This window comes from Microtus oregoni, unplaced genomic scaffold (genome assembly GCF_018167655.1).
Source record: "Microtus oregoni isolate MIOR12 unplaced genomic scaffold, Mior012 000020F_ref0000438, whole genome shotgun sequence".
NCBI classification, from domain to species: domain Eukaryota; kingdom Metazoa; phylum Chordata; class Mammalia; order Rodentia; family Cricetidae; genus Microtus; species Microtus oregoni.
Window position 1 is genome coordinate 4,279,841 of NW_024543079.1, and position 25,656 is coordinate 4,305,496.

Below are 25,656 nucleotides of genomic sequence, written 5' to 3' on the forward strand. Positions count from 1 at the left end.
CTTTAGCTGTATTTCAAGAGACCAAATCATTAGATGGTCAGTCAAAACCCTATTGACTTCATAGATAGTTTATCACCTTTTAAGATACTAACATGAAATTAAATTAACAATAGATTGGTAGCATTTTGGGCAGTATATACCTTCTTTGCAGACAGGTACTGGGTAGGTCTGTGAGTGGAGCTTTGGAAGCAGTCAGTGTTCTAGGATCCAAGACAGTAGGGATAAATGGGGCATCATTCAAATGCCTTGATCTGGCCTTTATAATCTGAGCATAAGATGTGTGGCCTTCCATCTATTCTTGTCTAGTTGCCAGGTAGAGGCCTCTTCAGGTGTCTTGGGTTCGGGGAGTAGTGAGCCCTCCCATGATTCCTGAGGTTCTATGGTCCCATCTTTTTGTTTGTTTGTATTTCTAGACCCTGGATCTTTCTGGCTCCAAAGAGACAACGCCCTCCTCCATTCTCTTGGGTTCCAACCAAGGCTCTGGTATGTCACCCCCTGGTGCAGATGTTGTTTTATATTTCACTTAGTCAAGTTGCGGGGAGTCAAAGACTTGGGATCTTTTGGGGTACCTTGGATGGGTTTGGGTGGGGGTGTGGCTAGGCAAGGTGTTATCCAGGTGCCTCCTTGTGTTGGTGACCTGTGTATATTGTGTTTACTGAGAGCACCTTTCTCTGGGGACACAGGGTCTGAGGTCCTCAGGCCATGTTTGATTCATGGAGATCCTCAAAGCCTTTAGTGATGAAGACGATGATGAGTAGGGCCTCCTCTAGCCGTTGTGAGCATCTTCTCTTGTGGAATTTGAGCTACCTTTCCTTCTTGGGTGTCTTGGGTGTCTTTTCCCATATTCTTCTGAGCTTGTTCCCAGAGTTTAGAGCCATGACTTCCTTCTCAACAACAGTTTTGGGCAAACGGAGGTTCTCTCCTGTCTTGGCTCCAAGATCTTTCAGTCTGCTGATTTTTCTTTAGCTGAAAACCAAAAGTTAATGTTTTATTTCTGCACAGTGTGAGTGTAGACAGAGAAAGGTTGCTCAAGGAGGTAGCTTGGAGGAGTTGGAGGAAGATATAAACTCACTAACTTCGTTGGTTTGGGTTTTTTGTTTGTTTGTTCTTTTTTTTTTTTCTTTTTGAGGCAAGGTTTCTTTGTGCCACCCTGGCTGTCCTAGGACTAGCTCTGTAAACCAGGCTAGCCTTGAACTCAGAGATCTGCCTGCCTCTGCCTCCTGAGTGCTGGGATTAATGGCCTACGCTTTTTTTGTTTTGTTTTGTTTTTTGTTTTGTTTTTCGAGACAGGGTTTCTCTGTAGCTTTGGTGCCCGTCCCGGAACTAGCTCTTGTAGACCAGGCTGGTCTCGAACTCCCAGAGATCTGCCTGCCTCTGCCTCCCGAGTGTTGGGATTAAAGGCGTGCGCCACCATCGCCCGGCTGGCCTACGCTTTTTTAAAAAAACTTGCACATTTGGGATGCGATAGAAGTGAAGACTGCTGGTGGACAAAGCAGCCCCTCCCCCCAATATCTCCTGCAGTTCCTCATGTTGCCGAGCTCAGAGGGCTCTGTCATCCTGCGATGTCATTAACATCAAAATCGTGATCCTCCTGCCTCAGCCTCCTGGGTGCTGGGGAAATGGGTCTGTGCCACCTTGCCTGCCCTGAGTTCTGCTCTTCACAAAGACAAAATGGACGGTGTTCTAGCTGTTTGTGGTGTCTTAGTATGGAACGCTTTTAAAATCATGTTTGAAGAGGTGCCTTAATGGATCTTCTACTTTTTAGTGGTGATAGTTAAATAAAAATAAAGTGAAATAAAAGGTGGCTCACGCCTCTAATCCCAGTACTCAGGTGGCAGAAGCAGATAATCTGTGAGGTTGAGGCCAGCCTGGTCTACAGAGTGAAGCTGTCTCAAATATAAACACACAAATAAGCCCACTGAATTAAGATAAAGAGGATTGGAGTTGGGACTCTGAGGTGCTGTGAGGGGGTTAGAACCGTGAAGTGACAGTTAGGGGTGACCTTGGGGCCCTGCTGGGGATCTGCTAGAGGATTCCTCCCCCAAGTATCCTATGCTCTTGCTTTCCAGGCCAGGGCAGCCACACTTTTTCGCAGGAGGCTATGGGCTCCTTGACAGCTGTGCCAAGTCACAGACCAAACCAAGTCACAGACTAAACAAAGCCACGTGCATTGTTTGGAATTGAACTCAAAACCACTAGAAGAACCGTCAGTGCTCTTAACCTCTGAGCCACTTCAGCAGACCCCGCTCCTCACTCTTGACACATCAGTTAGTGCCAGCTTTCAGTCCTGGAGTCGCTGCCGATGACGTATCTTGGAGGAGGGAGGAAGGAAGTGGTCCTGAGCTGTGTGTCTTCCGTCTGGCCTCAGTGTGGACATGGAGGGGTCTGTTGGGACGGAGATGTTAGGAGGGGCACTGGCTTCCCCAGTAGGTGGACATGGGTTTCTGTTTGTCCTTTAGACTTGATGTCCTTTTGGGTAGTATTGGGGATTGAGTTCAGGGCCTCATCCATGCCGGGCAAACCATAGAGCCAAATCTCAGCAGCAGTTTGTACTCAGAGTTTTAAGCAGAATGTCCTTGCATGTGAGCCCAGAGACTAGACTAGAGCTGGCAAGTGTCTTTACCCGGCTCCACTGCCGCGCTGACCCTTTGGGACTTCTGCAGACCGGCATTCTGGCCTGTCTTTAGACTTTATCTGTGGGTTTCCTCTCCCGCTTCCTGATTTCTGAGATCGTTGCTGTCTGTGGCCCTACCACCCCCAGCTGGGTGAGCCTACCTACTCCCAGTCTCGGGAGAGGCCGTCTTTTCTTGGCCGCTCACCTTCTTCCTATCACTCCATCACATCCATGCTGGCTACTCTGCTGGTACCCAGACTGAGAGCTGGCACACTTGGCTGTCCTTTCTCACCTCCTTTCTCTCTGAGTGTGAGAAGTTGCCATCACACGGTTCCATTTGCAGTGACTGTGATGTCACTCATTGCCTAGGCATGTGGCCTACTGTGGTGACACTTGCACTTCCTCCCCTTCTTTCTCTTAGCTCCACTTCCCCCTGCTAACGGCATTGGTGGCATAGTGGTGAGCATAGCTGCCTTCCATTTCCCCTACTAAACCCTCAGGATATTCGTTAGCGTACACGCTCCTTCCGCTTGCCGTGGAGCCGAGGCTGGCCTCAAAGTCATGATCCTCCTGCCTCAGCATCCTGAGGGTTGGGACGACAGGTGTGTAGCAGTACACTTGGCTTTCCTGAGGATGTGGTTTGTGGATGTCCTTTTATTGTGGCCTAGGTTTAGTCAGCTAGTCCCTCCTGGCTGCTGTCCCCTGTTGTCCTCAGTGTGGCACGTCTGCCAGCCTTCCTGTTCTTTACAGATAATCAGTCCATTCTCTGCTCTACTGTGTGGTGTCTGCCACCCTCGTGCGCCTCCACTCAGCCTCAGTTTCCCTGCTTGAATCGGGCTCTTGGCGGAGCTTACGGTTCGGAAGAGTTTTGCTCTCAAAATCCAGAGAATCTGTGGCTTGCAAAATATGGGGTTGCTTTTATGTCCCTGTGTGTCTACTTCCTCCCTGCGGTGCTGTGTCCGGAGACCCTGTTTGTGGTTTGCACACATACTCAAAAGCCCCAGCCACCGGTGGGCACATCTAGTGTAGTGGCGCACGTGAAGGAACAGCTAGCCAGCTACCCCGCCAGTGACCACAGCGGTGACCACGGCTGTCAGCCCCTGGGGTTGTGTGGAGTTTGAGCAGTGACAGACTCTAAGGGTACCTGTGCTCTTCTTCAGTTAGCAAGAGGTGTGACAAGCAGCCTGCCTATACCCCAACCACCACAGACCACCAGCCGCACCCCAACTACCCAGCCCAAAAGTGTAAGTATGATGCTGTCTCGGGGCAACTGCTGCAGGGGAGTCATTCCTGGCATGCAGAAGCCTCGTCGTGTGTCGTGTGTGTGTCTTCGTGGGCGTGTCCTGTTCTTTGAGTCTTGTCAGTCTTCCTGTCGTCTGTACCTCTCACTGCCTTTGCAAGCTGCCATAGGACAGTGTAGGGTTGGCGTTTCGGGGACTTTGTTTTGTCTTAACCGGATACCGCATCTCCCCTGCCACAGTCGACCTTGTCAGCCAGCATTCTGCACCCAGGCCACTTGAGGCTCAGACCTATAGACCCTGGGATCTTGAGTTCTGTTTCTTCAGTGTGCCTGCTGATCTTGGCTCTCCCCAGAGCTGGAAGGACTTGGTGGTGTGTGACTACAGCTGTGGAAGTCCCTCAAAGACATTCTGGAAGATTCTAGTGTAACTAACTGCCCGGAGTAGGAGCTCACCTAAGAGGGCGGGTTCGAATTGCCTTTGACTGTTAGAACACTGCCCCCTTCTGGCTGAATATAAAAACAACTGGAACCTTCTCTGCACAGGCTTTGTGACAGACAGAAGTGCTGTCCCTTAGGGGCAGCAACAGCCTTCCTCACTGGCCCCCTGCCATCTTGACACTCCAAAGCTCCGGAGAGTTGGAGAATCTGGAGCTCAGTGAATGGTCTAAGCAGTTAGGGTTCTTAGTGGACAGCCATTAAGGCTGTCATCACAGCCCACCAGTGCTGCCCACGGATTGGGGCGATTGTCCTCTTCCTTTAGCTTCCTCTTTGCTTCCTCAGCCACTAGCTAGCTTGATGCCTATATGTCCTCAAAGCCATCCCGGGTGTCAGTTGGGGTCTGTTTCGGTCACTGCCCCCCAGCACGATCCTTACTGGGAGTCTGTGGGGTCCGTATCCAGGTAGGCTCAGCCTTCTCATCTGGTCCTCATTTCTTCTCTTTTACCATCTCTTCCTGGTTTGAATGTGAGTCTTCTAAAATTAATTAAGAGTCCCGTGAACATCGGTAGACCATGTGCCAGGTTTTAAGAGTGCATGGGCCCTGTGGTATCATTCAGTCACTTCACAAGGGCAGGGATTCCCCGTCGGTGCGACACCACTGCTCACTAACCTTCACTCTGGAAGCATACCACGTACCACCCTGCTGGTCTTCCAGTTAGCCGTGGTTGAAGCCTAAAAATCAGCTGTCCCTCTGCTCTATATACCTACACATAAGGATATCAAGGTAGCTGTGGCGCAGCCATGGTGCTTGTACAGCTGGAGGGAGGGAGGTGGCTCCCGACTGCGGGATGAGTTGAGGGGAGGTGGGCAGGGGATTGAGTTTGCCGTCTCTCCTCCACAGACCATTCCCGGAGCAGCAAGACCGGCTTGTGGAGCAGCAGTGAGGAGAAGCGAGGGTCAGCCCGCTCTGAGCACAGTGCAGGGACCAGCACGAAGAACCTCATGCCCAAAGAGTCTCGGGAGTCTCGGTTAGACACCTTCTGGGACTAGGGTGCATTGTGAGCCAGGATATACCTCCCCGTGGGGGGAAACAAACCCAAACAACAGGAAGCAACAGAAACTGGAGAACAGCCACCTTTCAAATTCCCAACACTCAGGCTCTGCCCGTGGGCTTGGCTGCAGGGCAGCGACTTGACTCCATCCCAGCATGGGCTTTGGCTGGGACTGCTGGACCTCGTGAGCCCAACACTTTAGGTGTAAGTAGGTACACTTTGTGACGTCACTGACCTAGCCTACCTTCCTTTTTCATATCTATACTGACCTTAACTTATAAGAAGAAAAAAAAAAGAAAAACAAGTTATATATAAAAGAAATCTACAACGAAAAGAATGTTTTGCTAATCCAGAGGGCTGGCTAGTTAGCTCTCTGGTATCACTGTGGTGTCAGGGCTGGGCCCAGGAAGGCTATTCTCACACAGGTCCTCCTCCTTGGATACCCAGGGGTTGGGGAGGGGGTAGCCACTGTTGCTCTGCAGCACACCACGGTCGGGGCTCTCAGGCTGTGCTGTCCTGGACCCGCCACACCAAGCCATCGGCCCCTCACAGACCCTACAAGACGATGTTATGAAACACAAGCTCGCTGGGCTCGAAGGACACAGAGAGAAGCGTGTGTGTTTGTGATTTCAGCTATGGTTCCCCAAGGGGCAAAGCAGCCTGCTGTGTATGCAAGGTCCCCATGAGCAGCCCATGCTCCATCGTGGATGCAGGCGGCATTCACGTGGGGATGCCCCTTCTCGCTGCCGAGTGCTTTTCCATAAACACACAGGTTCGTGGAGAGATAACACGTCTCATAGCAAGGACCCAAAAGCAAGGTGCACGGTGAGGACATGTGAGCCCGCGGATGGAGCATGTATGTATTATTTATATGCTGGAGTTCTACGTTTTTATGTAAGCATGAAACACAGGCAGTGTGAGAGAAAGCCAGGACCAGTCATGCTGTCCCGTTAACGCTACGTCTGCTGTAGGTTCCCATTTTGTATGTTGTGTAAAACGAGCATCGATCGAAGCAACTGGCGATGTGTGTATATGAGGAAAATTAATTGTATATCATTCCAGTACATTCCGTTGTACATTTTAGTCTTCGTTTACTTTCTCTTCATTGTTGCTAAGAGAACGCAAGCTGTGCATCGTCCAGCTAGTTTACCCCACTAGAGAAGAAAGGAAGAAATGCCGGAGAAGAGCAGGAGAGAAAGAACATTCGTGAATTGCAGTTGTCAAAAAACAAAACAAAAAAAAACAAACAATCTAGCCTAGCTGGCCTTATTTGGGAAGCGTAACTGCTTTTAGCATATGGGAGTATTTTTTCACATTTTCTTTGTATAAAATTTGTATTAAACTTAAATATCTTTTTTGATGATGGTGTTTCTTCATGACTGAGCCAGTGGTCTCTCGCGGTTACAATCTTTTGGGTTCTCCTCAATGTCCCAGTTTTTTCAGATTCTTCACCTTTCTTTCTTTTTTTAAATTAAACTTTTGACAAAACAGTTTGATTGTGACAGTCTCCCATGGGTCAGGGTGTGGCTGTGCCAGGTTTGAATGGCCAAGCACAAGTGGAAGGTTCCCCTGAGGTCCTGGGCACCCTACTGGAGTGGGCTGGGGAGGTACTTTTCTTCCCTGCTATGGTAGCTGCATTCTTCCTGAAGCAGAGGGCTGGACCACCAGCATCTCCAGGGCCAGGCTGGGAGCAACCGGTCCATCAGCCTTTGGCTCTAGGCCAGATGGTCCCTATTGGAAGGCTGAAGTTTCCTGTGATTTTCTGTGTAAAGTTTCCTGTGATTTTCTGTGTAGGAGCTGTATCTGTGGCCTGTGTGTGCGTGTACGCGCAGATGCTCAGTTGTGTGTCCCAATGGGGTGTGAGTTCTGAAGGGGAGGGTTGATGCTGTTCCCTCCTGTGTCCCCAGGTGTTAAAGGGTTGTTGAGGGGCACCCTCAGAAAATAGCTTCTGGCCCCTTCTTTCCTTGCTCCTTATTCCCCATTCCTCAAGCCTTCCACAGAGGAAAAGACTTGAAGACTGACTTGCCAACTCATGGGTAGAAAAATGGCTTTTTTTCTTTTTCTTTTTTTTTTATGTGAAATTTAGGGCCGGGACTAGGGCTCAATTGGAAGGGTGCTTGCCTAGCGTGCACAAGGCCATGAGTTTGCGCCCCAGCACTCCATAAAACTAGGGGTGGTAGCACATGCCTGCAATCCCAGCACTTGGGAGGGGCAGGCAGGAGAACCACAACGTCAAAGTCACCCTCGGCTAGATAATGAGTTTGAGACCAGCCTGAACTACATGGGACCCTGTCTGAAATAAAAGAGTGAATTAATGAATGATGTGAATCTTGATTTTTATCATTTATTCAACTGCCAAGTGCAGTCACATGCCTTCTGCTTGAAGATTTGAAAGGGTTCGTGTATAAAGACCCTTCCAGCCACCCTGCTTGTCCAGTGTCCTCGGGTGTCCCTCAGTGTCACCAAGCACTTGACACACCTTCGGTCCCCTGGTTTCACTTCGGATTTCAAGTACAGGTCCAGAAGGCCCTCATTCTTTTACTCTATCATGTGGACAGTTGTCACTGTCTGTCCCCAGAGTTGCAGCCCAGAGGGCCAGTGTGTGGCGGGTAGGTGGGGACACAGCTGCAGGCTTCTTGTGACCTGGGAGTGGGCAGAGGGTGTTTGAGGTGCCGTGGACCCTGTGTGTCACAGGGCTTCTTATTATTGGAGCAGCATCCTGGGCCCCTGGTTAAGATTTTCAGGTGCCCAGTCTCTGAATCTGAGCATGAGAAAAGGTCATGAAGGGGCTGAACGCACACAAGTGGCCACAAACCTTCCTTCCTGTTAGCAAGGGGCAGAGGTTAGCTAGCCAAACTGTGGTTAGTGCAATCCAGTGCTCTCGCCACCTGGTGGCCGTATGCAGAACTGCAGCCCACAGACTGGGGACAGAAGAGTGGGTGGGAAGTGTTCATTCGAGCTCCGTGGTTTGTCAAGCCAAGCATGGGGTACACAGTGATGACCGAGATATGATTGGTCTGTCCCCAGAGAAATAGCATCCTCGCTGGAAACAAATCAACCACATATATCCCGTTCTAGGTGGCTCCAATGGTTGGAGTCATGCCTGATGATGGCACATATTTTTTTTATTTTATGTGTGAGTGCTCTGTCTGCACGTATGCCTGCAATCCAGAAGAAGCGTCAGAGCCCATTACAGATGGCTGTGAGTCACTGTGTGGTTGCTTGGAATTGAACTCAGGACCTCTGGAAGAAGAGACAGTGCTTTTAACCACTGAGCCACTTCTCCAGCCCCCCTACCTGGACATTATTAGAGCATCTCTTCTTATAACAATTATTTGCTATATGTGTGTGTGTATGTATGTTTGTGTGTGTGATTGCCCTGGTGTGCATGCAGAGGTTACGGGACAACTTTGTGGAACCGGTTCTCTCCTCTTTCCATGTGATCCCAGAGGCTGAACCCAGGTCATCAAGTTTGGCCACAAGCACCTTTACACAGTGATTCATCAATTCCTGGTCCCTCAGGCAACAATTCTTTTTGTTTTGTTTTGTTTTTCTATGTTGCTGGCCTCGAACTCACAGAGATCGCTCTCCTCTGCCTCTCGAGTGCTGGGATTAAGGGTGTGCATTATTATGCCTGGTTCAGAGTTTTAGGTTTTGAAGTAAATATGCTAAGCTTTCTATATAATGGGATCAATTTTGGGAAAAAAAAAAAAGGAGGAGTAGAATAATGGGACTTATGTGTTCTGTGAGCCAGTGTGCGGCTGTGCAGCTCTCCAGCATGTGGGGCCGCAGGAACCCAAGCTACTTCAGCCCTTAGCTTACCTGGCACAGCCAGGGAAGAGCTGCAACCACAAACCCATTTCTAACACTTATTAAGCACCTGCTGTATGCCAGCCACAGCTGAGCTCTTGACCCATCCCTCTGGAGAGGAATGACAGTTTGAGGCTGAGGTGGATCTTGGGGCAAAGTGAGCTCCGGTTCCTGCTGTGGGAGAGACTTCAACTCTCAAGCCTCAGTGTCCTCAGCTCTAAAACGGGGTAACGGGAGCCCCTGTTTCCCAGAAGCATGTGTAGTCCTACATGAGCAGCGGTTTCCAAACTGCCTAGCTGTCCTCCATGGTGGAAGTGCGTGTGTGCTGCAGCCAGGCGTGCCTCAGGCAAGAGACCGAGGCAGGAGGATTGCTTGAGCCCGGGAGTTCAAGTCAGCCTAAGCATCACATGGAGATCCCCAGCTCTGAAGGAAAGAGCGAGGGAGAACGGCACAGTCCATTGTTGAACATGAGCCTGGCAATGGTGGTGCAGGCCTTTAATCCCAGCACTGGGAGATAGGTGGATCTCTGTGAGTTCGAGGCCAGCCTGGTCTACAAAAGCTAGTTCCAGGACAGACTCCAAAGCTACAGAGAAACCCTGTCTCAAACAAAAAACATCATTGAACATGAATGGCACTCATACTTAAGTACAGGATGTCACGTCTACCTCCTGTGACTGACAAGAAGGGACCCGAGGAGGGGGCTCATTTTGGCTCAGTTTGAGGAGGGATGCAATCAATCCACAGGGTGGCGAAGAATGACGGCGGGAATGTGAGGTGGCTGGTCAGGAAGCAGAGAGCAGGTGGAAAGTGAAGCTCATGGCTGACCCTTTAAATTTACAAGAAGGAAACTTGAGGCTCAGGTGCCACGGCCACCACTGACCTCACAAGTAGGAGGTCCAACCTAGACTCCCATTCCGGGCCTTCTGCTCATCTGAACAGCCACTGTTCACAGGCTAATATTATCTCTCTCTCTCTCTCTCTCCTCTCCTCTCCTCTCCTCTCCTCTCCTCTCCTCTCTTTCTCCCCCTCTCCTTTTGTCCCTCCCTCTCCCCCTCCCTCTCCCCCTCCCTTTCTCCCCTCTTTCCTACTCTTCTCCCTTTTACCTCCTCCCTCGCTCCCTCTCCCCCTTCCTGTCTCCCTTCCTCTACCCCCTTTCCCCTCACAGTGACTAGAATACCCAGCCTCTGTCAGAAGAGACTTAGTGTCTATTTCTCTCCACAGGTGTTGGATTTTGGTTTTTGGTCCCAGTCTTGAGACAAGGACTCAGTCTGTAGCTTAGTTTGGCCTCAAACACAGGACAGGCCTGTGCCACCATCCCTGGTGTAATGTGGATGTTTAGAGCCAGTGTCTGATCCAAGCTGACTTACCACACCATTCTAGAATGAGCCTCCAGGTGTGGTGGTGCACATCGGAACACTTGGGAGATGGAGGCAGGAGGATCAGGACTTCAAGGTCAGCCTCTGCTGCCTGGCAAGTTGGATGTCAGAGACTGTCTCAGGGAACCAACACCAAAACAAACCCCCCCAAACAAAAATAAAATAAATAGCATTTCTCCGAACAATCTAAACTACGATGACCAGTTTTATCGTGGAAAAGAAGAGTCCACGTTTAAGTTGGTGTTGCTGTCGGCCCACCATTTCTGTTGTCTCCAGAGACAGCGTGTCTGAGACGGGGCCACCGACAAAGGTGCCCTTCTGTTAACTCTAGGGTAGTGCGGCTCTATGACTGCAAAATCCTGTCAAGGCCAGGTCCCTTCTACTGCTGGCGCCTAGTCCCATAGCTAGGCCAGTTTGTGGTCACACTGCCGCCTGGTGGTCACTGGGAAGCATAGCACCGCTGGGGCTGACTGCCCTGTGGAAAGTGATTTATTCTCTCATCAGTCATCAATCAACCTATAAGTTTTATCTATCTGTCTGTCTGTCTATCTGTCTACCTATATATCTGACATCACTCAACCTATAAATTTATCTGTCATCTTTCTAATTTTTTTTTTTTAGACAAGGTCTCTCTTAAGTAGTCAGGCTGACCTTGAATTCATGACCCTCCCTCCCCACTGCCCAGGTAACAAACACACTTAGCAGGTCCAGATCTTATTCAAGGCTGCATCTTAGTCAGAATACACTATAGGTTCAAGCCACCACATGACTGTATCTGGGGACATTCCACAGGAAGGAAGCTAAGCACCAAGGGGACATTCTAACTGAGCCCATGTGCACCAGGCCCAGAGACAGAAACCTGTGCAGTGGAGGTGTGGAGCCGAGGGGGCAGGAGCAGGCAGGCCTTTCGGACTCTTCTGTTTTGATCCGTGTGACGTAACTACCTCAATGGAGTCGTGTAAAGACATCATGATGGTGAGATTTGAGATCTGTGCCATAAAGTTTATGTTGCTCATAAAATGAAAAACCTAATAACAAAACTTGAAATCCAGGAAGGAGCCCTGTGACCAGGCCACAATATCCCCTTCAAAGCCAGGTGTGTGGAAAGCATCAGTTAGACCACACAGTGGTCTATATCCTCCCAGGTCTTTTCACGAGATTTAAAATAAGATCCCCAATCCAAAGGCCAACTGGGTTCCACACATCCTCTGCTTTAGCCTTGGCCTCCAGCACTTCCTTAAGGTTCCTTTGTCCTATCCGCTCCTCTCCCCCACTTTCCTGTCTTCACTCCTTTCCTTAGAAGGATTTCTCTGGTCCCCATCCTGTCTGAGCCCAAATGTCATCTGCCTAGTGGTGAACAACCAGTCCACAGATTCCTTATTTTGCATCATCTACAGCATGCGATTCCAGTGCCTGCTTCTAGCCTGCCACCCCAGACTGGCAAGGCTTTGAGAGCTCAGAGCCATGTTTTGTATTACAAGCTAAAATCTCTTGAGTTAGGTATGGTGGCCCACGTCTGTGATCCCAGCCCTTCTGCTGAGGCAGGAGGATTGCCAGGAGTTCAAGACCAGTCTGAACTACATGGTGAGGCCCTATTTTATTTATTTATTTATTTTGGTTTTTCGAGACAGGGTTTCTCTGTGGTTTTGGAGCCTGTCCTGGAACTAGCTTTTGTAGACCAGGCTGGTCTCGAACTCACAGAGATCCGCCTGCCTCTGCCTCCCAAGTGCTGGGATTAAAGGTGTGCGTCACCACCGCCCGGCTGAAGCCCTATTTTTTTTTTTTTTGGTTTTTCGAGACAGGGTTTCTCTGTGGTTTTGGAGCCTGTCCTGGAACTAGCTCTTGTAGACCAGGCTGGTCTCGAACTCACAGAGATCCGCCTGCCTCTGCCTCTGAAGCCCTATTTTAAAAATAAAAAATTAAGCTGGACATTGTCACACTTTTAGTCCCAGCACTAAGGAGGCAGAGACAGGCGGATCTCTGTGAGTTGGAGGCCAGCTCTGTCTACAGAAAGAGTTCCAGGACAGCCAGGGTTACATAGTGAGATCCTGCCTCAAAAATAAAATAAAAATAATAAATAAATACCCTAAAATAAACTAAATGTTTTCCAACAAGAAGATTTCAGGAATTTACCCCCAGAATAGGTACTGGGACTCCTCTCTCTTTCAAGAGGCTGCGCATAGGATCCCATCAGCTGGTCTTTTCAACAGGGGCTACCTCAGGCCTCTGCCATCTACTCGTCTATTCATCTGCCTTTTGTTTTTCGAGACAAGGTTTCCCTGTGTAACAGTCCTAGCTGTCCCGGAACTAGCTCTTGTAGACCAGGCTGGCCTAGAACTCACAGGGATTCACCTGCCTCTGCCTCCTGAGTGCACCACCACCGCCTGGCTTCATCTACCTACAATCAACACATCTGTCTGTCTACCACTCACCTAGCTGCTCATCCACTTATCTATACATAAATATATCTACATATCCATCCACCCATCCATCCATCCATCCACCCATCCATCCATCCACATACCTATCCACCCATCCATCCATCCACCCATCCATCCATCCACCCATCCATCCATCCACCCATCCATCCATCATCCATCCATCCACCCATCCATCCATCCACATACCTACCTGCTCATCCATCCATCCATCCATCCACCCATCCATCCATCCACCCATCCATCCATCATCCATCCATCCACCCATCCATCCATCCACCCATCCATCCATCATCCATCCATCCATCCATCCACATACCTACCTGCTCATCCATCCATCCATCCATCCACCCATCCATTCACCCATTTATCCTGTGTCTGTCTGACTGTCCCACACTCCACTCCACATTGCTAACTGTGAACCTTCTTACACTCTGCTTCCGTTTAGCTACCTGTCTGATCCATAAGCCATCTGACATCTGTATACCCAGCCACCACTGCACTGCTCTCAGTGACCCATCAGCCTTGGGATGGGGGGGCCAAATGTCATAAAAAGGAGACAGTGAGCTGAGCACCAGCATTCATCTCTCGACTTCCTGACTGTGGTTGAATGTGACCAGCCGCTTCCAGCTGTGAATAAGATACACCCTCCCTTAGGTTGTTCTTGTGCATTTTGTCCCAGCAACGAGGAAACATGCCTTCCAAAGTGACTCATTACTCATTTGTTCCCACTCCACCATCTATCCATTATTTTTTTCTTTCTTTTTTTAAAGATTTATTTATTTATTTTGGATTTTTCTTTTTTCTTTTTTTTCTTTTTTTCTTTTGATTTTTTGAGACAGGGTTTCTCTGTAGCTTTTTGGTTCCTGTCCTGGAACTAGCTCTTGTAGACCAGGCTGGCCTCGAACTCACAGAGATCCGCCTGCCTCTGCCTCCTGAGTGCTGGGATTAAAGGCGTGCACCACCACTGCCCGGCAAGATTTATTTATTTAGGTACCTGGGAGGCACCATGTAGTTGCTGGGAATTGAACTCATGATCTCTGGAAGAATAGCTAGTGCTCTTAACCTCTGGGCCATCTCTCCAGCCCTTATCCATTATTTCTAACCATTAATCCAGCCATTGTCCCTCTGTTCACTTCATCACCCAACTGCTCATCAGCTCCCCACAACCTTCTGTTCATCCATGTGCCCAGGATCTATCCAGCCCTCCAGCTTGCCACTCAACAGAGGTACCTATCCATCCATTCATCTTTGTCTTCCAGCGGCTCAAGTAGCCGTTCACTTGAGCATATACCCACTTCTGACCCTTCTGCTTAACCATCCAACGGCCATGACCCACCTGACCCAGCCATCTCCAGCTCCACGGCCACTTAGGGATAAATACTGAGAAGTGTGCTGTTAGGCGATTGTCATCACGTGACCACGACGGTGCCCTGGTTTGCTTTCTGCTGCTGGGTGAAAGCACTGACCAAAAGCAACGTAAGGAAGGAAAGGATTTTTTCAGCTCACACTTCCAGGTCACGGTCCATCAGCGAGAGAAGTCAAGGCTGGAGCGTAGACGCAGGAACTGAAGTGGAGACCACGGAGGAACTCAGCTTACTGGCTTGCTCAGCTGCCTGTCTTATATAGTCCAGGCCCACCTGCCTACGGATGGCACCGCCCATAGTGGGCGGGGCCCTCCTACTTGAATTAGCAATTAAGAAAAGGCCTTGCAGGACTCGCCCACAGGCCTTTTTGATCAGGCCAATTCTTCCTTTCCAGGTGACTAGGTTTGTGTCAAGTTGACAGCTGAAGCTATGCCATATGGCATATGCGATCCTACGAGACCACTGTTGCGCGTGCCTTCCTTTGTCTACCGAAATACTCTGTAATGTAGAGTCTAATCAGGAAGTGCCTAGCACACTTGCTGACAGTCTTCTGGGGACAACCCTCTAGTTCCGAGGCTTCCACGACAAAGTCCGTCTCCTTTAGTGTGGCTCCAGGGATCCTGGATTTTCCTTCACGGAGGAGCCCATGTGTCAGTCAGATGAACTTGGTCCTGCGCAGCAACATGCTCACAGTGTCCTCAGCACCTCTCTGATGTCCTTCCTGCCCCGGACACTGGCTCATTAACCTATATCCTGTCCTCATCAAAGCCAAGGCCCATGATGAGATAGATGGATTTGGCGTTACTACAGAGCATTTGGCAGCTCACTACCCTTTCCCTAGGTTGTTTGGTAATAGCTCACCATTACTGGGGGCTTCCTTTGGGGGACCAGCCCCTCAGCTGTCTGTCCTTGAGCAAACCCAGCCAGGAGGAGCAGAGTTCCCAGAAACGAAGTCATCGTCTGATCGGGAGCTTCCATTAAAAGCTGGCTCACAGTGTAGACCTTCAGCGATTGCTGAGAGGTTGGAGCACTGTGGGTCCAGAGCCCAATTACAGTTTATCTTAGGCTATCCTTAGTCCCCCCAAACAGCCATTTCTTCTACCCAACTGTGCCTGACCTAACATCTTTGTTTTTTTTTGTTTGTTTGTTTTTTTTTTTTTTTTTTTGTTTTTTGAGACAGGGTTTCTCTGTGGTTTTGGAGCCTGTCCTGGATCTAGCTTTTGTAGACCAGGCTGGTCTCGAACTCACAGAGATTCGCCTGCCTCTGCCTCCCAAGTGCTGGGATTAAAGACGTGCGCCACCACCGCCCGGCCCTAACATCTTTGTGAACAAGAGTTGAAACCTTTGGAATGTGTTGACAGACCACGGGTTCCACCAGCACGAAAGCTGAGCATCAGACAGCAGGAGGCCGGCAGGAGAGGTTGCCTAGCTCTGCAGCAACCCGTCCTAGCTCTGACACCCCCTCAGTGCGCATTTAAAGATGTCTGAGTTTATGACCTTCTTTGTTCTGCTGTTATGAGACTTCATGAAACTGTCACCGTGCTGGGATATGGAATTTGGGGTAATCTAATGTGTACCCCTGGGCCGAGGCCACTCTTATTTGGCGGCAGAACAAACTGTCTCATATGTCCTTTGAGGTGAGAGCTATGTGTTTTGTTTTAATGCCAACATCCCTAAATCTAGCTTCTTGGATAGAACAAGGCTCAGATTTGGTCAAGGAGATGCAGATACTGTGTGCTGTAGCTGAGGCCTCCTCCCCATGTCACTGAAAGCAGTTCAGGTTCAAACTGGATTTTATTATTTTGCAACTTGAAAAGGTCAACACATGGAAGCCTAAACAACAGGTAAAAGTCACCACAATCGTCCACCTTCAAATGTAAACGTGGCTTTATTTAATGCCTTTATCCATCAGCACAGAGTACCTCTTCCTTCCCGGGGTCCCCCTTTTCCTACAAAATAAGATGGCGGCATAAGGCACGCGCGCACTGTCCACATGACATCAGGGAGGGGCTTGGAAAAATGAAAAGTAAGCAAGAGGCGTCCCCACAGCCCCAGATGGCCTCCCTCACCAATGTCCACTGAATGACTGTCCCTGAAGCACAGAACTGGGAACCACCGCAGTAGAACCCCAAACCAGACTAACAGCCAAGAAACCACAGCACAGGGACCAGCGGGTGACGTGAGGGATGGGATCGTCCATAAATAAAAACAAGAAACCAAGATGAGCTGCCCCCGTGCCCTCCCCAGCTGACCCTCCCTCATCTGGGCCTCTGGGTTTCAGAACACAGCCTGACTCTGTCCCCAAGGGAAGAGAACACCGCCCCCTGGTGTCGGGCCCCTACCCAGAATTTGGTGTCTAGGGCTCTCATGGAGTGAGATGAGGGGCCCCGGTGGTGGGTGGCAGGCGGGGACTGCCCCCCCCCCCCCCCCGCCACTGCTATAGATACTCCAGTTCCAGGGCGTGCCTCAGAGCCTCTAGGTCAGCATGGCAGGATATCCTCCAGAAGGGCATGTTGTGCTACGGCAGAAAGCGTCCAGTTAGGCGTGTTCATACAAGTTGCCCAGCCAGCCTGGAGGGTCCCAGAGCACCGGCAGGCCCCATGTGCCCAGCATCCCCCAGTGAGGCCCAGCCTCTCTGCTCCCCCAGGAGCACAGCAGGTGCAAAACATCTTGAGAGGCAGCCTCTGTTTGGGTGGCAGTAGATGGGTTGGGGTGGCCCAGAGACTGGTGTAGGTTTGTATCGGGCCTTGAAAGAAGAATGGGAGTTTCTGCTCTACTGGTGCCTAAAGGGGAGGGCATCCCAAGAAGGGTATTACTGGGCCAGTGAAGAATGTCAGCTGGCTTACTCTATGGCTTTCCAACTTGTTTCCTGAGACAGGGTTTCTCACTGAACTCAGAGCTCAGCTAGACTGGGATCCACCTTTTTTTCTTAACGCCCCCTCCCAGTGCCCAGACACACACACACACACACACACACACACACACACACACACACACACTTTTTACAAAGATATGGAGACCGTGAACTCAGGCCCTCATGTTCACGCGGCAGGAACCCCCCCTCTATCTGCTGAGCCATCTCCCCAGCCCTGCGTGGTGAACTTAAAGTTTGGAAGACACACTTTGAAAAGACTTTCTTCCCAGAGTGCCCCTAGCCCTCCTGGAGCCTGGGCAGCTCCCTGATCTCTCCTCCAGCCCTGCCCTGCCTGCCACGGCAGCACCCTTGCCTACAAATCTTCAGCTCACTTCTTTTCTCCCTGCTGTCTGCTCGGCTCACACGCTGTCCTGTCTTTGTTCATTTCTCAGTGAGGCCTGCCTTGACGGCTACCTGGGCCTGTCACCTGCCCCTCACCCGACTAATCCCTATGTCTAGTCTCTGCTTCATGCCTCCCCCCCCCCCCAAGCTATTGTTATCTCCTGTATGCATGTTGCATGCACTTCGGGTCCTCAGTCTGTGTGTTGGCTGAGTGGTGGGTAGCATACAGTAGGTGCTCAGTCTGTGTGCTGGCTGAGTGGTGGGTAGCATACAGTAGGTGCTCAGTCTGTGTGCTGGCTGAGTAGTGGGTAGCATACAGTAGGTGCTTAGCTAATACAGCCCTCATACTGGCTGCAGCATCAGAGGCCATTGTTCTGTGACAAGAGGGGACAAGGGCAATTGGAGGAAGAAGATGGCAGCTGTGGGCCCTAGGTCAGGGGACCTAGCTGTGCTGGGAGGGACAGGACCCCAGTCATTCTGTCAGGGAGAGAATAGCAGGGCGGCCTCCTGGGCCTTGCTTCTTCTCTTTCCCTGAGGGACCCTAAACACATTTGCATGTCCTTGGGATCCATTAAATGGCAGTGAGGGGAGAAAGCAGGTCCCTGAATTAAGCTTAGGGACATTAACTAGGAGCTTGCCTGGCCTTGGGGTGGGGGTGGCAGCTCTCTGGGGTGCTGTTGACAGGGCCAGATCCAGGGTCCGGGCAGCTGTTTCTTTTCCAAAAAGGCCCCTGTGCTCTGCTGGAGGCTGAGATCACAGATGTGGGATTGTCTTTTTCATTAGCCTAATGCTGCCTTTATTAGCTGGGAAGCGTTCTTGGAACCTGCCGCCCCTGAGCACGAAATAAAATGCCCGCACGTGCGTTGGCCCTGCTGATCCACAGTGTCCCTGGGGTCCAGAACTGGGCCAGGATGCCAGGGGCAGTGGCCAGGGCCGTAAGGGGGATTTGTGGGAGGAAATTACTCAGGACGGATCTGCAAGAGTGAGCCGCCTAGGAGAGCAGAGCCCGTGTGTGTGTGTGTGTGTGTGTGTGTGTGTGTGTGTGTGTGTGTTGCAGGCGTGCCGCCCAAGGCCGCAGGTACCTTCTTGGCTCCTTGCTCTTCTTCTACCCCGTCACCTATCACGATGTAGACAGCTTTGCGGCCAAATCTCTGCATGATTCTCTCGAAGCAGCTCTCCTTGCCTGCATGGAGTGAAGAGGAAGAGAGATCAGAGCTCCGAGTTCCCACGAAGGATGAAACAGTGTAGGTGGCAGCTATCCAGGACAGCCACTGCCATCCTGTCATCTGTCCTACAGCAAGCTCAACACTGCCATTAGCTTCACTGGAAGGCGGCCAACTCCAGCCACCCAGAGAATCTGAGCAGCTTGTCCCAGGAAGAGCCTGAGCAGGGTAGAAGGCAGGTTCCTGTCTATGACGCTGCTGTTTGGGCCTTGGCAACGGACACTAACAAAGAACCCGCTGTCCTGCCCCTTTAGTCCCTATTATTGCAAACCCAAAATGGACAATAGCAAAAATGTTTATATTGTTGCCAAGTGTGTGGTGGGACAGGCTTGCCATTTCAGCTACCTGAAAGGCTGAGGCAGAAAAAACACAAGTTTAAAGCCGGCCCCCGGTACTAGGGTGTTGAAGGCCAGAGTAGTCAACTTAGTGAGCCCCTATCTCAAAATAAAAAATAAAGCTAGGAGGACTGGGGATGTAGCTCAGTGGTAGAACTTTTGCCTAGAGTGAGCAAGGCGCTGAGTTCAATTCTCAGAACCACGGAAAATAATCATATTGTTGTTTGCCCACAATGAAAAGTTAAAAAGAAAGGAAAATGAAGCCAGGCGGTGGTGGCGCACGGCTTTAATCCCAGCACTCTGGAGGCAGAGGCAGGTGGATCTCTGTGAGTTTGAGGCCAGCCTGCTCTATGGTCTGCAAGAGCTAGTTCCAGGACAGGATCCAAAGCCAAGAGAAACCCTGTCTCGAAAAAACAAAACAAAACAAAACAAATAAACAAACAAAACAAAACAAAAAGGAGCAATGACTTAGCTGGTAAGAATGCTTGCTGTGTAAGTATGAGGACCCGAGTTCAGATCCCAGCACCCATGTAACAAACCAGGCATTGTCCTTTGCATACCCACGCATGCACACTCACGCCACGCCCACATATGTGCATGCTGACGGGGTTGCTGGCTTGCTGGCTGCCAGCCTAGCCTAAATAAATAAAAAACAAATGAGCCCAAGGCCCAGGTTCAGGGAGACACCTGATTAAAAAACGGAGTTGGAAGGAAAGTTATAGAGGAGGCTACCTGATGCCCTCTGGCCTCTGCATACACAGGCATGTGTACGTCCATGCACATATACATGTGTACATACAACACACAAAATGCATCATACACACACACAAAATAAAAGAATGCAATTTAAAAATAAATAAATAAATAAAACCATCTCAACTAACTAGATTTTGTGTGTATGTGTGGTGTATGCATGTATGTTTGGGTGGGTGTGCATGGGTGCTCTTGCCCATGTGGGTGCTGTGGAGGCCAGAGGTCAATGTCCACTGTCTTCCAGATCTCTCTCCACCTTAGTTTTTTGAGAGAGGGTCTCTCACTGAACTTGGAGCTCTTCAATTCATCTAGGCTGGCTGGCTGTGCCTGCTCAGTCCTGGGGTTACAAGCATGTAAGCTATGCCTAGTTTGTTTTGTTTTTTATGTGTGTGCTTTTGTTTGGTTTTCTTGAGACAAGGTTTTACTATGTAACCTTGACTGTCCTAGAACTCGCTGTGTAGACTAGGCTGTCCTCAGACTCACAGGGATCCACGTGCCTCTGCCTCCTGAGTGTTGGGATCAAAGTCTTGTGCTACCATGTCCAGCGCTTTTTCGGGTAGTCACTGGGCATCTGAACTTGGGTCCTCATGCTACCCACTAGGCCTTCTCCCCAGACCTAGGTTTGTTATCTTTTCATAATTTATTATTTTTATTTTATATGTGCATTAGTGTTTTGCCTGCATGTACGTCTGTGTGAGGGTGTCAGATCCCCTGTAATTGGAGTAACAGATAGTGGTGAGCTGTCATGTTGGTGCTGGGAATTGAACTCTAGAAGAGGGGCCTGTACTCTTAACTGCTCAGCCATCTCTCCAACCTTTAGGTTTATTTTTTTCAGTCCTGTGCATTTGGAACATAAGAATTAAAAAGTGAGCCTCCTCATAAGAAAAAGAAAGTCACCACCATTCCTGGATTTGTCGAGGAACTCAACTCAGCAAGGGGCTGAGAGCAAACAGGGCTCTGTCTGATTCTTGTCTCTCCAGACCCATGCTCAGAGGTCAGCTCCATTGTTGGAGGGTCTGAGGGTTGTTTGAGACCTGAGCCCTACTCGCTGGGGGTGAGAATTCCTTCCATGCCCGACCCCAGCCCCTCCTACCTGTCTTGGTAGCACTGTAGATGTTCTCAATGGGGAATACGGAGCCCAGGCCGTACAGCAGGACCTTGGCCAGGGCTGGGATCAGTTGCGTAGTGGTGACCAACACATTGACACAGTTGGGTCTGGGGAACAAAGGCAACTTTGTGTCAGACCCAAAGGCACTACCAGGTCATTCCTGAAGCCACGGGTGAGTTATAGCAGGATCTAGGGGCAGGGTATCATCTGGCTGGGCTGCCTTCAGGTAAGGTAAGTGCCCAGGGACACTGTCGCTGCTTCTGGCCTGAGGCTGCCTGACCTTGGTGTGCAGTGGGGTGGTGCCTTCCTCATTCATTCATTTATATGATTTTGAGACAGGATCTCCCTGTGTAGCTCTGATTGGTCTAGAACTGGCTCTGTAAACAAGGCTGGCCTCGAACTCACAGAGATCTGTCCGCTTCTGCCTCAAAAGTGCTGGGATTGAAGGTGTGCCTCAGTTTCCTTCCTTCCTTAGAAGCAAGAATCTATTTTAAGAGCTGCAAGTTCATTGGTTACAAGGCTCCAGGCCATGTGACACAGAACAGATATGGGCCTGTCTGGACAAGTGAGGGCCGACTTCCACAGAATAGCACAGTTCTGAGCCTGAGGTAAGCGGTCTCAGCTACTCCCAGCAGGTGTCCACTGGGCCTTGAAGAGTTAAGTTCTAGCCCACCCTGGGAAAACAGCAACTGAGAGTTGGGAAGGCCCCTCCACGTGTCCTGCCAAGTGAGGGAATGGAGATGTCACCACTGTGCACGGGGGAGGGGTGGCCACTTGCCGAGAGTTGATGAGGTTGAGGGCCTTCAGGGAGTGGGTGAGCCAGAGGTCAGTCAGGGCCTCCAGCTCGGCCCGCAGCTGCAGCCACGTCTCTCTTTTGGGAGCGCCTATCAAGCCTGCAGTAAAGGGAATAAAGAGGACATTCTCATGTTAGAAAAAACTCGGGGGGTGCGGGGAGAGTAGTGGAGCTCAAATCATTCACGGTCAACTCAATTTCACCAATCTTCTTCATCCTCAGAACATCCACTATTTATCCATCCAACTATCTGCCCAGCCACCATCTAACCCACCCAACCATCCACCTATCCATCCATCCACCCACCCGCCCACCCACCCATCCATCCATCTACCCACCCATCTATCTACCCACCTAACCTACTCACCCACTCATCCACCCACATATCCATCCATCTACCCACCCACCCATCTAACCTACCACCCATCCACCCACTCACCCACCCATCCATCTATCTACCCATCTAATCCACCCACCCATCTGCCCACCCATCCATCTGACCCACCCACCTACCTAACCTCCCTGCCCATCCACCTTCCCGCCCCAATCCATTCAATATTTCGAGATTGTCTTCTATGTGCTTAGTATTGTGACAAGCACCAACTGTATGGAGCTGAAGGCTGGAACCATTAAGATGGACACAAAGAGCAGAAGACGCTAATGACTAACTCTACTGGGCTCTTACTATGCACAGAGCACGGGCTTTTAGTGTGACCTCCTTCCTTTCATCCTCACAGAAGCCCCAGAGGGGGGCACTAATTGTGTTCTGTCCTTTAGATGCAGAACCAAGCCCTGCAAAGGGTTGTCACATTTGCTTAGCACAAGAAGAAAGAACGAAGGTAGTTCTGGCCGCTGCCTCTGGAGCCCTACCTGGATGTTTCTGAACATCCAGGCTTTCTCAGCCAGGCTTTCAGATGAAATCCAGAGTCTCTGGATGATCCTGTTGGAGCAGCCAGCCTCCCCTCCCCGCCAGGGCTCTAGTGTCTTTCTCTTCTAGCCTCAGGGTTCATTCTCAGTCACACACACTAGGTGTGTGCCTACCTCAGGACCTTTGCATGCTCCATTACAGATCCCCACTACTGTTTTCTTTTTGTCCTCCTCATCTTTTACCCAGCTAAGTCCTCTACCAACGTCTCAGGTTAAGTCCCGCCAGTGTATCCTCGCTCAAGCCCTCGACCTCTTCCCAGGGCTTTGCGCTAGGATTTAAAAGTCCATGATCATGTGTTTGAGGTCTGTTTAGCCTCTGGGCTGTCTGCTCCCACAAGACAGGGCCAGTGGGATACCATAGGGCCATCCTGGGTGACAGGCTGACGGACACATGCTTGGTGCTGAGCCTGTCTGTGCTGGGGGAGACTTACTGGGTCACAGTGCTGCCCTGTGTCCTGAGACAGCCCGGTTCATGCATTTGTAAATAGTTTAAATTGTGGTGACTGCTCCAGAGACAGTCCTTGGTCCTCAAACTGCCTGACTTGGAGGGACCATGACCTGCCCTGAGTGGCAGCCTTGGTAGGTGGTGGGAGCGGACCAGGAATCTGTATTCTTCTAGGAGCAGATATAGTCTGCCATTAAGTGGCTTTGGTAGTGGTAAGAGGACTCCATGGGGGCCGAGTGTTCTGGGACAAGGTGTGACATCAAGGAAGCGAGGAGTGGTTGGGAGACATTTGTAACTACATTTGGGAGACCAAGGCAGAAGGACCGCTGTGAGATCAAGGCTATCCTGGCTACACAGAAAGGCTATGCATCAAAAGCCAGCAAAGATTAGGGCGATGGTTCAGTAGTTAGCGTGCTTCCCCCATGCATGCCTGTGAACCCGAGTCCAGATGCCCAGCATCATGTAAAAAGTACCAGCCTGTAATCCCAGTGATTAGAGGCTGGGACAAGAGGGCCCCTGGGGCTTGCTGGCCAGCTCGCTCAGCCTAATTGCAAGCCTAGGTTCTGTGAGAGACCCTGTCTCAAAAAGTAAGGTGGGGAGTGATTGAGGAAGACAATAGACACCAGCTTCCATGTGCACATATACATTACGTACCTGCATGCACTTATGTACACATCCATGAATACAGTGTGTGTGAGCACACTCACACATACACACACACATACACATCAAGCCAGACAGCCCACTGGTATTCTTGTAGTCATCCAGAATCTTCCAAAATCTTCCTGGTCCACAGCAGGGTCCAGGAGCACTTAGCTCAGTCTTCCGTGTACTCCCCCACCTCCTCCGTCTGGCTGCTCACTCACCACCCACGTTGTACTCCCCCATCTCCGTGTACTCCCCCACCTCCTCCGTCTGGCTGCTCACTCACCACCCACGTTGTTGCGGTAGGTGTTATACATTTCCTTCACCCGGCGGTAGCGGAAGGCAAGTTTCCTCATCCAGTCCACGCCGCCATGCACACCTGTACCCAGGCACAAGCTGGCCCCCGGTGCCGTGCTGTGGAAACCATCAGTGGAGAAGTTGTATGTGCTGGAGAGACAGGAGAGGGGTGGCATTAGTGTGGGGAGACCCAGGTCCCCGGGCCTGGGGTGTCCTTGGGGTATCCATGGGTCCCTGAATGAATACACTCAGGGTGCCTGGATGTGGATCTAGAGGGGGCAGTTTCTCATTAGATTTCAAAGATGGCTGCATGCTTGCTGGGGCCGAGCAAAGCTCTTGCTTCTGTCTTTGGGCATCAGACTGCACCCCTAGACTCTGTTGGGGAACTACTGCTGCTTCTGCACGCAGTAGACAAGCTTGAGAAAGTCTCCATCGTTGTCTCATGGAATTTTAAATAAATATTTATTTATTTTATTTATTTATTATGTATACAATATTCTGTCTGTGTGTATGCCTGACAACCAGAAGAGGGCACCAGAACTCCTTACAGATGGTTGTGAGCCACCATGTGGTTGCTGGGAATTGAACTCAGGACCTTTGGAAGAGCAGGCAATGCTCTTAACCTCTGAGCCATCTCTCCAGCCCCTGTCTCATGGAATTTTAGGCACCAGTGAACTGTATTCACTGAGGGCCAGAGTGTCTATAACCTTGAGTCTGACCTTATTGGCTCGGCACGCCTCTCTCATCCCAAAATCTAAACAACAGGCCTCAAATGCATTCACTTATGATAGGGAAGTCTTGAAGATAAGAGGGATAGGTAAACTGGCTCGTGTATCTTTACTTAAGTTTTAAACTTCGCTTAAATTTTGAGATTTTCTTAACCTTTAAACCTTATGAATTATACTCCCGAACCAACTCAGTCACAGGATCTCACAGATGTCAACATCTGTCTTTCTGCAATCAATCAATCAATCAATCAAGTCATGTATTAACCACCTAGTATCTTTCATCTGTCAGTCATCTATTTCTTGATCATCTATCTATAATCTATCAATCATCAATCTTTCTATTATCACTCAGTCAATCATTATCTGTCATCTATCATCTAATACCTAGTAATCACTAATCTATTATGTAATAACCATTTATCATCTATCTACCAGGTATCTATCCATCTATCAGCTATCTATCTATCTACCTACATACCTACCTACCTATCTGTCAAACCTCAATTAATCTGTCAATCATGTCTATTATAAAATCAGTCAGTTTTCAATCATCTGTCTGTATCACTGTATCAAGCTATTCATCATTTATCAGTCATCTATCATTTATCATTATCATCTACCTACCTATCTATTTAGCTATCAACTATTTCTCTATCTATATATCATCTATCTACCCACTTGCCTACCTATCTCATGGTAAGGACAATAAAATGGCCTCTCCTTTGAGTCTTATTCTTTCCCTAAACATCTCTCTGTCTATCACATTCTGTGCTTAAAATCTGGGACTAGGGGATGGTTCAGTGGGTGAATT

General features: G+C 49.9%; 2 protein-coding genes across 24 annotated transcripts in view; one reads left to right on the forward strand and one right to left on the reverse strand.

The window, feature by feature from the left end:
• Zmynd8 (zinc finger MYND-type containing 8) overlaps nt 1-6,837 on the forward strand; it is a 98,496-nt gene extending 91,659 nt beyond the window's left edge. For 15 of the 21 annotated variants that reach the window (XM_041670805.1, XM_041670819.1, XM_041670812.1 and 12 more), the window contains 3 exons: nt 414-483; nt 3,775-3,858; nt 5,194-6,837. In XM_041670805.1, the coding sequence (XP_041526739.1) occupies nt 414-483; nt 3,775-3,858; nt 5,194-5,342 (303 nt within the window). In that variant the 3' untranslated portion in view covers nt 5,343-6,837. The remainder of the gene's footprint in view (nt 1-413; nt 484-3,774; nt 3,859-5,193) is intronic. The other 6 variants (XM_041670818.1, XM_041670824.1, XM_041670820.1 and 3 more) reach the window with 1 other exon arrangement.
• A 9,368-nt stretch (nt 6,838-16,205) lies between these two features.
• Eya2 (EYA transcriptional coactivator and phosphatase 2) overlaps nt 16,206-25,656 on the reverse strand; it is a 156,627-nt gene continuing 147,176 nt past the window's right edge. For all 3 annotated transcript variants that reach the window (XM_041670428.1, XM_041670429.1, XM_041670427.1), the window contains 5 exons: nt 24,107-24,267; nt 21,789-21,903; nt 20,996-21,117; nt 18,674-18,774; nt 16,206-16,853 (listed from right to left, as the gene is read on the reverse strand). In XM_041670428.1, the coding sequence (XP_041526362.1) occupies nt 16,773-16,853; nt 18,674-18,774; nt 20,996-21,117; nt 21,789-21,903; nt 24,107-24,267 (580 nt within the window). In that variant the 3' untranslated portion in view covers nt 16,206-16,772. The remainder of the gene's footprint in view (nt 16,854-18,673; nt 18,775-20,995; nt 21,118-21,788; nt 21,904-24,106; nt 24,268-25,656) is intronic.